Source organism: Oncorhynchus keta, chromosome 24, assembly GCF_023373465.1.
Source record: "Oncorhynchus keta strain PuntledgeMale-10-30-2019 chromosome 24, Oket_V2, whole genome shotgun sequence".
Classification (NCBI taxonomy): Eukaryota; Metazoa; Chordata; class Actinopteri; order Salmoniformes; family Salmonidae; genus Oncorhynchus; species Oncorhynchus keta.
The window spans coordinates 14393772-14409402 of NC_068444.1; the positions used below are offsets into that span (position 1 = coordinate 14393772).

The following is a 15631-nucleotide window of genomic DNA, read 5'->3' on the forward strand; positions in this document are numbered from 1 at the left end:
AGCAGAGAACTGGACCCAAAGGAGGTCTTCTCTTGGGGATGACTCTTCCCCTTCAGCTCTGCCCTCTTCTCTTCTGTTACCCTTCAACTCTGCCCTCTTCTCTTCTGTTACCCTTCAACTCTGCCCTCTTCTCTTCTGTTACCCTTCAACTCTGATACCATCTTTCTTCTATTACCCTTCAACTCTGCCCTCTTCATCTTCTGTTACCCTTCAACTCTACCCTCTTCTCTTCTATTACCCTTCAACTCTACCCTCTTCTCTTTCTGTTACCATCAACTCTGCCCTCTTTATCTTCTGGCCCTTCAGAGAGAGAATAGAGATCTTCTCTTCTATTACCCTTCAACTCTGCCTGACTTCTCTTCTGTTACCCTTCAGTAGTTTTACTCTTCTCTTCTGTTACCCTTCAACTCTCAAACCCTCTTTTCTTCTGTTACCCAAAACTCTACTGGTTCCTCTTCTCTTCTGTTACCCTTCAACTCTACCCTGAATTTCTCTTCTGTTACCCTTCAACTCTCCCTCTTCTCTTCTGTTACCCTTCAGGTCTCCCTCTTCTCTTCTGTTATCCTTCAGCTCTACCCTCTTCTCTTCTGTTATCCTTCAGCTCTAGGAGGGTTCTCTTCTCTTCCCCTTCAGCTCTGCCCTCTAGTAGGAGGGTCTTCTGTTACCCTTCAACTCTACCCTCTTCTCTTCTGTTACCCTTCAGCTCTACCCTCTTCTCTTCTGTTATCCTTCAGCTCTACCCTCTTCTCTTCTGTTATCCTTCAGCTCTACCCTCTTCTCTTCTCTTCCCCTTCAGCTCTGCCCTCTTCTCTTCTGTTACCCTTCAGCTCTGCCCTCTTCTCTTCTGTTACCCTTCAGCCCTGCCCTCTTCTCTTCTATTATCCTTCAGCTCTGCCCTCTTCTCTTCTGTTACCCTTCAGCTCTACCCTCTTCTCTTCTGTTACCCTTCAGCTCTGCCCTCTTCTCTTCTGTTACCCTTCAGCTCTGCCCCCTCCTCTCTTCTGTTACCCTTCAGCTCTACCCTCCTCTCTTCTGTTATCCTTCAGCTCTACCCTCTTCTCTTACCCTTCAGCCCCCCATTTTCAAATATATACTCTGCCCTACTGTGTGAACCCCAGAGACATTAGCTTGAAATAATGTCTGTAATCTTCGGTGGATATATTTTTGTCTGTTAAACAAGCTGTATTCAGTCTGAGGTCAGACTGACAGAGTATTCCACCTGTCCTCCTAGCCCAGACCAAGCCAATCAATCAAATGTATTTATAAAGCCCTTTTTACATCAGCAGATGTCACAAAGTCTGTACAGAAAGCCAGCCTAAAACCCCAAACAGCAAGCAAAGCACAGTGGCTTGGAAAAACACCCTAGACAGGCCAAAACTTAGGAAGAAACCAGGCTGTGAGGGGTGGCCAGTCCTCTTCTGGCTGTGCCTGGTGGACATTATAACAGAACATGTCCAAGATGTTGAAACGTTCATAGAGTAGCTAGCTACAGCCACAGGGCAGAGGGCAGAGGGCAAATGAGAGAGCGAGAAAGAAATACAGCTACTTACCTCACTACATCAACAATACAGAAACCAGCTTTCTGCACAGCAACTTACCTCTCCACCAACCAGTATAGACAACGGATCTCCTCACTATAGACCAACTTACCTCTCCACCAACCAGTATAGACAACAGATCTCCTCACTATAGACCAACTTACCTCTCCACCAACCAGTATAGACAACTATAGACCAACTTACCTCTCCACCAACCAGTATAGACAACTATAGACCAACTTACCTCTCCACCAACCAGTATAGACAACGGATCTCCTCACTATAGACCAACTTACCTCTCCACCAACCAGTATAGACAACTATAGACCAACTTACCTCTCCACCAACCAGTATAGACAACTATAGACCAACTTACCTCTCCACCAACCAGTATAGACAACTATAGACCAACTTACCTCTCCACCAACCAGTATAGACAAGGATCTCCTCACTATAGAACAACTTACCTCTCCACCAACCAGTATAGACAACTATAGACCAACTTACCTCTCCACCAACCAGTATAGACAACTATAGACCAACTTACCTCTCCACCAACCAGTATAGACAACGGATCTCCTCACTATAGACCAACTTACCTCTCCACCAACCAGTATAGACAACGGATCTCCTCACTATAGACCAACTTACCTCTCCACCAACCAGTATAGACAAGGATCTCCTCACTATAGACCAACTTACCTCTCCACCAACCAGTATAGACAACAGATCTCCTCACTATAGACCAACTTACCTCTCCACCAACCAGTATAGACAACTATAGACCAACTTACCTCTCCACCAACCAGTATAGACAACTATAGACCAACTTACCTCTCCACCAACCAGTATAGACAACTATAGACCAACTTACCTCTCCACCAACCAGTATAGACAACGGATCTCCTCACTATAGACCAACTCACCTCTACACCAACCAGTATAGACAACAGATCTCCTCACTATAGACCAACTTACCTCACTGCAAAACATAAGAGTCCCAGATGGCACCCTAGGCCCTTAATAGGGCCAAAAGTAGTGCTCTTTATATAGTTAAAAAATATATATATATATTTCATAAAAATACATTTCCTTTATTTAACCAGGTAGGCTAGTTGAGAACAATTTCTCATTTACAACTGCGATCTGGCCAAGATAAAGCATAGCAGTGCGAACAGACAACACAGAGTTACACATGGGATAAACAAAACATACAGTCAATAATACAGTAGAACAAAAAGAAAGTCTATATACAGTGTGTGCTAAAGGCATGAGGAGGTAGGCAATAAATAGGCCATAGGAGCGAATAGTTACAATTTATCAGATTAACACTGGAGTGATAGATGAGCAGATGATGGTGTGTAAGTAGTGATACTGGTGTGCAAAAGAGCAGCAATGTAAATAAAAACAATATGGTGATGAGGGAGGTAGATTGGGTGGGCTGTGTACAGATGGACTATGTACAGCTGCAGAGATCGGTTAGCTGCTCAGATAGCTGATGCTTCAAGTAAGAGAGGGAGATATGAGTCTCCAGCTGATATAGGACTGTAGTAGGAGGGTTGTTGTGGTGGGCCCCTCTGTGTGATATAGGACTGTAGTAGGAGGGTTGTTGTGGTGGGCCCCTCTGTGTGAGATAGGACTGTAGTAGGAGGGTTGTTGTGGTGGGCCCTCTGTGTGATATAGGACTGTAGTAGGAGGGTTGTTGTGGTGGGCCCTCTGTGTGAGATAGGACTGTAGTAGGAGGGTTGTTGGGGTGGGCCCCTCTGTGTGAGATAGGACTGTAGTAGGAGGGTTGTTGTGGTGGGCCCTCTGTGTGATAAAGGACTGTAGTAGGAGGGTTGTTGTGGTGGGCCCCTCTGTGTGATAAAGGACTGTAGTAGGAGGGTTGTTGTGGTGGGCCCCTCTGTGTGATAAAGGACTGTAGTAGGAGGGTTGTTGTGGTGGGCCCCTCTGTGTGATATAGGACTGTAGTAGGAGGGTTGTTGGGGTGGGCCCCTCTGTGTGATAAAGGACTGTAGTAGGAGGGTTGTTGTGGTGGGCCCCTCTGTGTGATAAAGGACTGTAGTAGGAGGGTTGTTGTGGTGGGCCCCTCTGTGTGATAAAGGACTGTAGTAGGAGGGTTGTTGTGGTGGGCCCCTCTGTGTGATAAAGGACTGTAGTAGGAGGGTTGTTGTGGTGGGCCCCTCTGTGTGATAAAGGACTGTAGTAGGAGGGTTGTTGTGGTGGGCCCCTCTGTGTGAGATAGGACTGTAGTAGGAGGGTTGTTGTGGTGGGCCCTCTGTGTGAGATAGGACTGTAGTAGGAGGGTTGTTGGGGTGGGCCCCTCTGTGTGAGATAGGACTGTAGTAGGAGGGTTGTTGTGGTGGGCCCTCTGTGTGATAAAGGACTGTAGTAGGAGGGTTGTTGTGGTGGGCCCCTCTGTGTGATAAAGGACTGTAGTAGGAGGGTTGTTGTGGTGGGCCCCTCTGTGTGATATAGGACTGTAGTAGGAGGGTTGTTGTGGTGGGCCCCTCTGTGTGATATAGGACTGTAGTAGGAGGGTTGTTGGGGGGCCCCTGGGCCCCTCTGTGTGATAAAGGACTGTAGTAGGAGGGTTGTTGTGGTGGGCCCCTCTGTGTGATAAAGGACTGTAGTAGGAGGGTTGTTGTGGTGGGCCCCTCTGTGTGATAAAGGACTGTAGTAGGAGGGTTGTTGTGGTGGGCCCCTCTGTGTGATAAAGGACTGTAGTAGGAGGGTTGTTGTGGTGGGCCCCTCTGTGTGAGATAGGACTGTAGTGGGAGGGTTGTTGTGGTGGGCCCCTCTGTGTGATAAAGGACTGTAGTAGGAGGGTTGTTGTGGTGGGCCCCTCTGTGTGAGAAGGACTGTAGTAGGAGGGTTGTTGGGGTGGGCCCCTCTGTGTGTAGATAGGACTGTAGTAGGAGGGTTGTTGTGGTGGGCCCCTCTGTGTGATAAAGGACTGTAGTAGGAGGGTTGTTGTGGTGGGCCCCTCTGTGTGATAAAGGACTGTAGTAGGAGGGTTGTTGTGGTGGGCCCCTCTGTGTGATATAGGACTGTAGTAGGAGGGTTGTTGTGGTGGGCCCTCTGTGTGATATAGGACTGTAGTAGGAGGGTTGTTGGGGTGGGCCCCTCTGTGTGATAAAGGACTGTAGTAGGAGGGTTGTTGTGGTGGGCCCTCTGTGTGATAAAGGACTGTAGTAGGAGGGTTGTTGTGGTGGGCCCTCTGTGTGATAAAGGACTGTAGTAGGAGGGTTGTTGTGGTGGGCCCTCTGTGTGATAAAGGACTGTAGTAGGAGGGTTGTTGTGGTGGGCCCCTCTGTGTGAGATAGGACTGTAGTAGGAGGGTTGTTGGGGTGGGCCCCTCTGTGTGATAGGACTGTAGTAGGAGGGTTGTTGTGGTGGGCCCCTCTGTGTGATAAAGGACTGTAGTAGGAGGGTTGTTGTGGTGGGCCCTCTGTGTGATAAAGGACTGTAGTAGGAGGGTTGTTGTGGTGGGCCCTCTGTGTGATAAAGGACTGTAGTAGGAGGGTTGTTGTGGTGGGCCCCTCTGTGTGATATAGGACTGTAGTAGGAGGGTTGTTGTGGTGGGCCCCTCTGTGTGATAAAGGACTGTAGTAGGAGGGTTGTTGTGGTGGGCCCCTCTGTGTGATAAAGGACTGTAGTAGGAGGGTTGTTGTGGTGGGCCCTCTGTGTGATAAAGGACTGTAGTAGGAGGGTTGTTGTGGTGGGCCCTCTGTGTGATAAAGGACTGTAGTAGGAGGGTTGTTGTGGTGGGCCCCTCTGTGTGATAAAGGACTGTAGTAGGAGGGTTGTTGTGGTGGGCCCCTCTGTGTGATAAAGGACTGTAGTAGGAGGGTTGTTGTGGTGGGCCCTCTGTGTGATATAGGACTGTAGTAGGAGGGTTGTTGTGGTGGGCCCCTCTGTGTGATAAAGGACTGTAGTAGGAGGGTTGTTGGGGTGGGCCCTCTGTGTGATAAAGGACTGTAGTAGGAGGGTTGTTGTGGTGGGCCCCTCTGTGTGATAAAGGACTGTAGTAGGAGGGTTGTTGTGGTGGGCCCCTCTGTGTGATAAAGGACTGTAGTAGGAGGGTTGTTGTGGTGGGCCCCTCTGTGTGATAAAGGACTGTAGTAGGAGGGTTGTTGGGGTGGGCCCCTCTGTGTGATAAAGGACTGTAGTAGGAGGGTTGTTGTGGTGGGCCCCTCTGTGTGATAAAGGACTGTAGTAGGAGGGTTGTTGTGGTGGGCCCCTCTGTGTGAGATAGGACTGTAGTAGGAGGGTTGTTGTGGTGGGCCCCTCTGTGTGATAAAGGACTGTAGTAGGAGGGTTGTTGGGGTGTGTGATAAAGCTGTAGTAGGAGGGTTGTTGTGGTGGGCCCTCTGTGTGATAAAGGACTGTAGTAGGAGGGTTGTTGTGGTGGGCCCCTCTGTGTGATAAAGGACTGTAGTAGGAGGGTTGTTGTGGTGGGCCCCTCTGTGTGAGATAGGACTGTAGTAGGAGGGTTGTTGTGGTGGGCCCCTCTGTGTGATAAAGGACTGTAGTAGGAGGGTTGTTGTGGTGGGCCCCTCTGTGTGATAAAGGACTGTAGTAGGAGGGTTGTTGTGGTGGGCCCCTCTGTGTGAGATAGGACTGTAGTAGGAGGGTTGTTGTGGTGGGCCCCTCTGTGTGATAAAGGACTGTAGTAGGAGGGTTGTTGTGGTGGGCCCCTCTGTGTGATAAAGGACTGTAGTAGGAGGGTTGTTGTGGTGGGCCCCTCTGTGTGAGATAGGACTGTAGTAGGAGGGTTGTTGTGGTGGGCCCTCTGTGTGAGATAGGACTGTAGTAGGAGGGTTGTTGTGGTGGGCCCCTCTGTGTGAGATAGGACTGTAGTAGGAGGGTTGTTGTGGTGGGCCCCTCTGTGTGAGAAAGGACTGTAGTGGGAGGGTTGTTGTGGTGGGCCCCTCTGTGTGATAAAGGACTGTAGTAGGAGGGTTGTTGTGGTGGGCCCCTCTGTGTGAGATAGGACTGTAGTAGGAGGGTTGTTGTGGTGGGCCCCTCTGTGTGAGATAGTACTGTAGTAGGAGGGTTGTTGTGGTGGGCCCTCTGTGTGAGATAGGACTGTAGTGGGAGGGTTGTTGTGGTGGGCCCCTTTGTGTGAGATAGGACTGTAGTAGGAGGGTCGTTGTGGTGGGCCCCTCTGTGTGAGATAGGACTGTAGTAGGAGGGTCGTTGTGGTGGGCCCCTCTGTGTGATATAGGACTGTAGTAGGAGGGTTGTTGGGCCCCTCTGTGGGCCCCCCTCTGTGTGATAAAGGACTGTAGTAGGAGGGTTGTTGTGGTGGGCCCCTCTGTGTGAGATAGGACTGTAGTAGGAGGGTCGTTGTGGTGGGCCCCTCTGTGTGAGATAGGAGGGTTGTTGTGGTGGGCCCCTCTGTGTGAGATAGGACTGTAGTAGGAGGGTTGTTGTGGTGGGCCCCTCTGTGTGAGATAGGACTGTAGTAGGAGGGTCGTTGTGGTGGGCCCCTCTGTGTGAGATAGGACTGTAGTAGGAGGTTGTTGTGGTGGGCCCCTCTGTGTGAGATAGGACTGTAGTAGGAGGGTCGTTGTGGTGGGCCCATCTGTGTGAGATAGGACTGTAGTAGGAGGGTTGTTGTGGTGGGCCCCTCTGTGTGAGATAGGACTGTAGTAGGAGGGTTGTTGTGGTGGGCCCCTCTGTGTGAGATAGGAAGGTTGTTGTGGTGGGCCCCTCTGGCCCCCCTCCCAGGGGTTTCTTCTCACTTCATCTGTTGACTTGACCACGAGCCGAATTCCTCGCTCCTCCCTAGTTCCTCAGCTGGCCTGCCTTATCAGAGACAAACTAGAATGTTGAATTCCTCAGCTGGCCTGCCTTATCAGAGACTAACTAGACTGTTGAATTCCTCAGCTGGCCTGCCTTATCAGAGACTAACTAGACTGTTGAATTCCTCAGCTGGCCTGCTTTATCAGAGACTAACTAGACTGTTGACTCAGCTGGCCTGCCTTATCAGAGACTAACTAGACTGTTGAATTCCTCAGCTGGCCTGCTTTATCAGAGACTAACTAGACTGTTGAATTCCTCAGCTGGCCTGCCTTATCAGAGACTAACTAGACTGTTGAATTCCTCAGAGACTAACTAGGGCCTGCTTTATCAGAGACTAACTAGACTGTTGAATTCCTCAGCTGGCCTGCCTTATCAGAGACTAACTCAGACAGAGACTAACTAGACTGTTGAATTCCTCAGCTGGCCTGCTTTATCAGAGACTAACTAGACTGTTGAATTCCTCAGCTGGCCTGCCTTATCAGAGACTAACTAGACTGTTGAATTCCTCAGCTGGCCTGCCTTATCAGAGACTAACTAGACTGTTGAATTCCTCAGCTGGCCTGCCTTATCAGAGACTAACTAGACTGTTGAATTCCTCAGCTAACTAGACTGGCCTGCCTTTATCAGAGACTAACTAGACTGTTGAATTCCTCAGCTGGCCTGCCTTATCAGAGACTAACTAGACTGTTGAATTCCTCAGCTGGCCTGCCTTATCAGAGACTAACTAGACTGTTGAATTCCTCAGTTCCTCAGCTGGCCTGCCTTATCAGAGACTAACTAGACTGTTGAATTCCTCAGCTGGCCTGCCTTATCAGAGACTAACTAGACTGTTAAATTCCTCAGCTGGCCTGCCTTATCAGAGACTAACTAGACTGTTGAATTCCTCAGCTGGCCTGCCTTATCAGAGACTAACTAGACTGTTGACTGTTGAGACTTAGACTGTTGAATTCCTCAGCTGGCCTGCCTTATCAGAGACTAACTAGACTGTTGAAGCGGGCCTGCCTTATCAGAGACTAACTAGACTTCCTCAGCTGGCCTGCCTTATCAGAGACTAACTATCCTCAGCTGGCCTGCCTTATCAGAGACTAACTAGACTGTTGAATTCCTCAGCGGGCCTGCCTTATCAGAGACTAACTAGACTGTTGAATTCCAGCTGGCCTGCTGAGACCTAGACCTCCTCATGGCCTGCCTTATCAGAGACTAACTAGACTGTTGAATTCCTCAGCTGGCCTGCTTTATCAGAGACTAACTAGACTGTTGAATTCCTCAGCTGGCCTGCCTTATCAGAGACTAACTAGACTGTTGAATTCTGCCTTATCAGAGACTAACTACTGTTGAATTCCTCTAATTCCTCAGCTGGCCTGCCTTATCAGAGACTAACTAGACTGTTGAATTCCTCAGCTGGCCTGCCTTATCAGAGACTAACTAGACTGTTGAATTCCTCAGCTGGCCTGCCTTATCAGAGACTAACTAGACTGTTGAATTCCTCAGCTGGCCTGCCTTATCAGAGACTAACTAGACTGTTGAATTCCTCAGCTGGCCTGCCTTATCAGAGACTAACTAGACTGTTGAATTCCTCAGCTGGCCTGCCTTATCAGAGACTAACTAGACTGTTGAATTCCTCAGCGGGCCTGCCTTATCAGAGACTAACTAGACTGTTGAATTCCTCAGCTGGCCTGCCTTATCAGAGACTAACTAGACTGTTGAATTCCTCAGCTGGCCTGCCTTATCAGAGACTAACTAGACTGTTGAATTCCTCAGCTGGCCTGCTTTATCAGAGACTAACTAGACTGTTGAATTCCTCAGCTGGCCTGCTTTATCAGAGACTAACTAGACTGTTGAATTCCTCAGCGGGCCTGCCTTATCAGAGACTAACTAGACTGTTGAATTCCTCAGCTGGCCTGCTTTATCAGAGACTAACTAGACTGTTGAATTCCTCAGCTGGCCTGCTTTATCAGAGACTAACTTGACTGTTGAATTCCTCGCTCCTCCCTAGTTCCTCAGCTGGCCTGCCTTATCAGAGACTAACTAGACTGTTAAATTCCTCAGCTGGCCTGCCTTATCAGAGACTAACTAGACTGTTAAATTCCTCAGCGGGCCTGCCTTATCAGAGACTAACTAGACTGTTGAATTCCTCAGCTGGCCTGCCTTATCAGAGACTAACTAGACTGTTGAATTCCTCAGCGGGCCTGCCTTATCAGAGACTAACTAGACTGTTAAATTCCTCAGCGGGCCTGCCTTATCAGAGACTAACTAGACTGTTGAATTCCTCACTCCTCCCTAGTTCCTCAGCTGGCCTGCCTTATCAGAGACGAACTATTGCCCTTCACTTCCCTCTTTAGAAACATGGAACAGAATATGAACTTTCTACACCTTGTCTCACTCAGTAACTTTCCATACACCACGTCCCGATTCACCCTTCCTTGACCCCATCATATGGATTCCTTATACATGTCAAGTCATCAATACGTTCAAAACCATTTGTCATTCTGGTTCATTTTATTTGAATCACTTTTCAAGATACCCAAAGTCACTTCACATACAAGATTAATTGTAATAATAAAATCCCACATTAAAATAAGCAAGTTTAAAAACATATACTAAACATAAGGACAGACTAACCAGGGAAAAACCTTAACATGATACATTTAGTCTGATGAAATCACAGAACACTGTTTATACAGTAGTAAACAGATGAAGTTCTCATATACTCTGAACTCTGTGTGATCGCTGTGTTTCACTTTACTGCTATACTCAGCTTCTAGATACAGTGTACTGTTTCTGTCTCTCTGTCTTTGTCTCCCTGTCTGTCTCCCTGTCTGTCTCTCTCTGTCTGTCTCTCTCTCTGTCTCTTTGTCTCTCTCTCTGTCTGTCTCTCTCTCTCTCTGTCTGTCTCTCTCTCTCTCTGTCTGTCTCTCTCTGTCTCTCTGTCTCTCTGTCTGTCTCTCTCTCTCTGTCTCTCTCTCTCTGTCTCTCTCTGTCTCTCTCTCTCTGTCTCTCTCTCTGTCTCTCTCTGTCTCTCTCTCTCTCTCTCTGTCTCTTTGTCTCTCTCTCTGTCTCTGTCTCTCTGTCTGTCTCTCTCTCTCTCTGTCTGTCTCTCTCTGTCTCTCTGTCTGTCTCTCTCTCTCTGTCTCTCTCTCAATTCAATTCAATTCAATTCAAGGGCTTTATTGGCATGGGAAACATGTGTTAACATTGCCAAAGCAAGTGAGGTAGACAACATACAAAGTGAATATATAAAGTGAAAAACAACAAAAATTAACAGTAAACATTACACATACAGAAGTTTCAAAACAGTAAAGACATTACAAATGTCATATTATATATATATAAATACAATGTACAAATAGTTAAAGGACACAATATAAAATGAATAAGCATAAATATGGGTTGTATTTACAATGGTGTTTGTTCTTCACTGGTTGCCCTTTTCTCGTGGCAACAGGTCACAAATCTTGCTGCTGTGATGGCACACTGTGGAATTTCACCCAGTAGATATGGGAGTTTATCAAAATTGGATTTGTTTTCGAATTCTTTGTGGATCTGTGTAATCTGGGGAAATATGTCTCTAATATGGTCATACATTGGGCAGGAGGTTAGGAAGTGCAGCTCAGTTTCCACCTCATTTTGTGGGCAGTGAGCACATAGCCTGTCTTCTCTTGAGAGCCATGTCTGCCTACGGCGGCCTTTCTCAATAGCAAGGCTATGCTCACTGAGTCTGTACATAGTCAAAGCTTTCCTTAATTTTGGGTTAGTCACAGTGGTCAGGTATTCTGCCGCTGTGTACTCTCTGTGTAGGGCCAAATAGCATTCTAGTTTGCTCTGTTTTTTTGTTAATTCTTTCCAATGTGTTAAGTAATTATCTTTTTGTTTTCTCATGATTTGGTTGGGACTAATTGTGCTGTTGTCCTGGGGCTCTGTAGGGTGTGTTTGTGTTTGTGAACAGAGCCCCAGGACCAGCTTGCTTAGGGACTCTTCTCCAGGTTCATCTCTCTGTAGGTGATGGCTTGGTTATGGAAGGTTTGTGAATCGCTTCCTTTTAGGTGGTTGTAGAATTGAACGGCTCTTTTCTGGATTTTGATAATTAGTGGGTATCGGCCTAATTCTGCTCTGCATGCATTATTTAGTGGTGTTCTACGTTGTACACGGAGGATATTTTTGCAGAATTCTGCGTGCAGAGTCTCAATTTGGTGTTTGTCCCATTTTGTGAAGTCTTGGTTGGTGAGCGGACCCCAGACCTCACAACCATAAAGGGCAATGGGCTCTATGACTGATTCAAGTATTTTTAGCCAAATCCTAATTGGTATGTTGAAATGTATGTTTCTTTTGATGGCATAGAATGCCCTTCTTGCCTTGTCTCTCAGATCGTTCACAGCTTTGTGGAAGTTACCTGTGGCGCTGATGTTTAGACCAAGGTATGTATAGTTTTTTGTGTGCTCTAGGGCAACAGTGTCTAGATTGAATTTGTATTTGTGGTCCTGGTGACTGGACCTTTTTTGGAACACCATTATTTTGGTCTTACTGAGATTTACTGTTAGGGCCCAGGTCTGACAGAATCTGTGCATAAGATCTAGGTGCTGCTGTAGGCCCTCCTTGGTTGGTGACAGAAGCACCAGATCATCAGCAAACAGCAGACATTTGACTTTGGATTCTAGCAAGGGGAGGCCGGGTGCTGCAGACTTTTCTAGTGCCCGCGCCAATTCGTTGATATATATGTTGAAGAGGGTGGGGCTTAAGCTGCATCCCTGTCTAACCCCACGACCCTGTGTGAAGAAATGTGTGTGTTTTTTGCCAATTTTAACCGCACACTTGTTGTTTGTGTACATGGATTTTATAATGTCGTATGTTTTACCCCAAACACCACTTTCCATCAGTTTGTATAGCAGACCCTCATGCCAGATTGAGTCGAAGGCTTTTTTGAAATCAACAAAGCATGAGAAGACTTTGCCTTTGTTTTGGTTTGTTTGGTTGTCAATTAGGGTGTGCAGGGTGAATACATGGTCTGTTGTACGGTAATTTGGTAAAAAGCCAATTTGACATTTGCTCAGTACATTGTTTTCATTGAGGAAATGTATGAGTCTGCTGTTAATAATAATGCAGATTTTCCCAAGCTGTTGACACATATTCCACGGTAGTTATTGGGGTCAAATTTGTCTCCACTTTTGTGGATTGGGGTGATCAGTCCTTGGTTCTAAATATTGGGGAAGATGCCAGAGCTAAGGATGATGTTAAAGAGTTTTAGTATAGCCAATTGGAATTTGTTGTCTGTATATTTGATCATTTCATTGAGGATACCATCGACACCACAGGCCTTTTTTGGGTTGAAGGGTTTTTATTTTGTCCTGTAACTCATTCAATGTAATTGGAGAATCCAGTGGGTTCTGGTAGTCTTTAATAGTTGATTCTAAGATCTGTATTTGATCATGTATATGTTTTTGCTCTTTGTTCTTTGTTATAGAACCAAAAAGATTGGAGAAGTGGTTTACCCATACATCTCCATTTTGGATAGATAATTCTTCGTGTTGTTGTTTGTTTAGTGTTTTCCAATTTTCCCAGAAGTGGTTAGAGTCTATGGATTCTTCAATTGCATTGAGCTGATTTCTGACATGCTGTTCCTTCTTTTTCCGTAGTGTATTTCTGTATTGTTTTAGTGATTCACCATAGTGAAGGCGTAGACTCAGGTTTTCCGGGTCTCTATGTTTTTGGTTGGACAGGTTTCTCAATTTCTTTCTTAGATTTTTGCATTCTTCATCAAACCATTTGTCATTATTGTTCATTTTCTTCGGTTTTATATTTGAGATTTTTAGATTTGATAGGGAAGCTGAGAGGTCAAATATACTGTTAAGATTTTCTACTGCCAGGTTTACACCTTCACTATTACAGTGGAACGTTTTACCCAGGAAATTGTCTAAAAGGGATTGAATTTGTTGTTGCCTAATTGTTTTTTGGTAGGTTTCCAAACTGCATTCCTTCCATCTATAGCATTTCTTAATTCATTTCTCTCTCTGTCTCTCTCTCTCTCTCTCTCTCTCTCTCTCTCTCTCTCTCTCTCTCTCTCTCTCTCTCTCTCTCTCTCTCTCTCTCTCTCTCTCTCTCTCTCTCTCTCTCTCTGTCTGTCTCTCTCTGTCTCTCTCTCTCTCTCTCTGTCTGTCTCTCTCTGTCTCTCTCTCTGTCTCTCTCTCTCTGTCTCTCTCTCTCTGTCTCTCTCTGTCTCTGTCTCTCTCTCTGTCTCTGCCTTGACAGTAGAAGCGTAAGTGTGTTTTGGATGTAGGGTAGATGATTGATGAGCTGTGTACCGAGGAGCCTCTATGTCTTGTTCTAGACCGCTCTCTCAGGTGCTTCACTCTGAAGAGGGATCGGGGGATGGGGGCTCTGACCTGTTTGGATTGAGGGAGTAGAGGGGGTGGGATCAAAACCATTGTCCCGTTACATTACATTTAAGTCATTTAGCAGACGCTCTTATCCAGAGCGACTTACAAATTGGTGCATTCACCTTATGACATCCAGTGGAACAGCCACTTTACAATAGTGCATCTAAATCTTTTAAGGGGGGTGAGAAGGATTACTTTATCCTATCCTAGGTATTCCTTAAAGAGGTGGGGTTTCAGGTGTCTCCGGAAGGTGGTGATTGACTCCGCTGTCCTGGCGTCGTGAGGGAGTTTGTTCCACCATTGGGGGCAGAGCAGCGAAAGTTTTGACTGGGCTGAGCGGGAACTGTACTTCCTCAGTGGTAGGGAGGCGAGCAGGCCAGAGGTGGATGAACGCAGTGCCCTTGTTTGGGTGTAGGGCCTGATCAGAGCCTGAGGTACTGCCGTTCCCCTCACAGCTCCATAGGCAAGCACCATGGTCTTGTAGCGGATGCGAGCTTCAACTGGAAGCCAGTGGAGAGAGCGGAGGAGCGGGGGTGACGTGAGAGAACTTGGGAAGGTTGAACACCAGACGGGCTGCGGCGTTCTGGATGAGTTGTAGGGGTTTAATGGCACAGGCAGGGAGCCCAGCCAACAGCGAGTTGCAGTAATCCAGACGGGAGATGACAAGTGCCTGGATTAGGACCTGCGCCGCTTCCTGTGTGAGGCAGGGTCGTACTCTGCGGATGTTGTAGAGCATGAACTTACAGGAACGAGAGAGGCATGCTTCAGTAATCTGACATCGGTCTGTTGACTGGCACCTCAGATCTACGAGATAATACACCTTCACCTCAGTCCTTCCTCGTGCTTGCTGTTAGCTGTGAACATTTCATTTGGTAAAGGCTGTAATCTCTCTATGTCTCTATGTCTCTCTCTCCCTCTCTCCCTCTCTCTCTCTCTCTCTCTCTCTCTCTCTCTCTCTCTCCTCCCTCCCCCCTCAGGTGGTCAGAGTCGTCAAGTCAGTGGTGGTACTCGTTTGGGGGAGCAGAGTGGCTTCATGTGTTCAGACATGGTCCTGGTGGGCAGCGTAAGTTGAATATGGTGTGGGTCAGTCTGTCTGTCCGTTCATGTCTGTGTGATAACCCTCTGTTCTCTGTCTATAGGACTCTGAGGCCATCTACCAATGGCTGTGTGAGTTCCAGCTGGAGAGCTACACTGCTAACTTCCTCACAGCAGGATACGATGTACTTACTGTCAGTAGGATGACCCCAGAGGTCAGACGCCGGATTATCATACATTTATTGATTACGCTTAATTGATTGACACATTTGAGAGCGAGTGAGATATTAACACACACACATCTCTACAATGTCTCTTTTCACGGCATTGAGATTTAAAACAAACGTATTCCACATTTACCTCTGTTTATTTTTTAGGTCAACAAAATAAATGAGCATGGATAAATGTATTCTGTAGTCATTTTTCTGATTGACAGCCAAATCGTGGGGTTTCTTAACCTGGTGTATGTCTGTCCAGGACCTGACTGCCATCGGAGTGACCAAACCAGGCCACCGAAAGAAAATCTCCATGGAGATAGGCAACCTGAACATCCCAGAGTGGCTGCCTGACTACGTCCCTGTAAGAGACTGTCACATGACCTTTGAACCCTGTACACAGTCTCTGGCTGATGACGACAGGCCTTTGACACTGAAAGAGAGAGTTGTGCAGTAGTCTGTCGGGAATAATAATTAGTTCTTTATGTTTCATGTAGAGCTATTGGTCAACAAGCTCACCGTCACTCTGTCATTCTGCCTTCTCTCTCTGTCCATCTCTTTCTCTCTCTCTGTCCATCTCTTTCTTTTTCTCTCTCTCTCTCTCTCTCTCTCTCTCTCTCTCTCTCTCTCTCTCTCTCTCTCTCTCTCTCTCTCTCTGTCC

General features: G+C 47.0%; 1 protein-coding gene across 4 annotated transcripts in view; it reads left to right on the forward strand.

Annotated features, from left to right (window-relative positions):
- The window catches only part of LOC118357685 (caskin-2-like), a 113037-nt gene that overhangs the window by 93516 nt on the left and 3890 nt on the right, over positions 1 to 15631 (forward strand). For all 4 annotated transcript variants that reach the window (XM_052477786.1, XM_052477785.1, XM_052477784.1 and 1 more), the window contains 3 exons: positions 14698 to 14783; positions 14860 to 14970; positions 15233 to 15334. In XM_052477786.1, coding sequence (XP_052333746.1) covers positions 14698 to 14783; positions 14860 to 14970; positions 15233 to 15334 — 299 coding nt within the window. The remainder of the gene's footprint in view (positions 1 to 14697; positions 14784 to 14859; positions 14971 to 15232; positions 15335 to 15631) is intronic.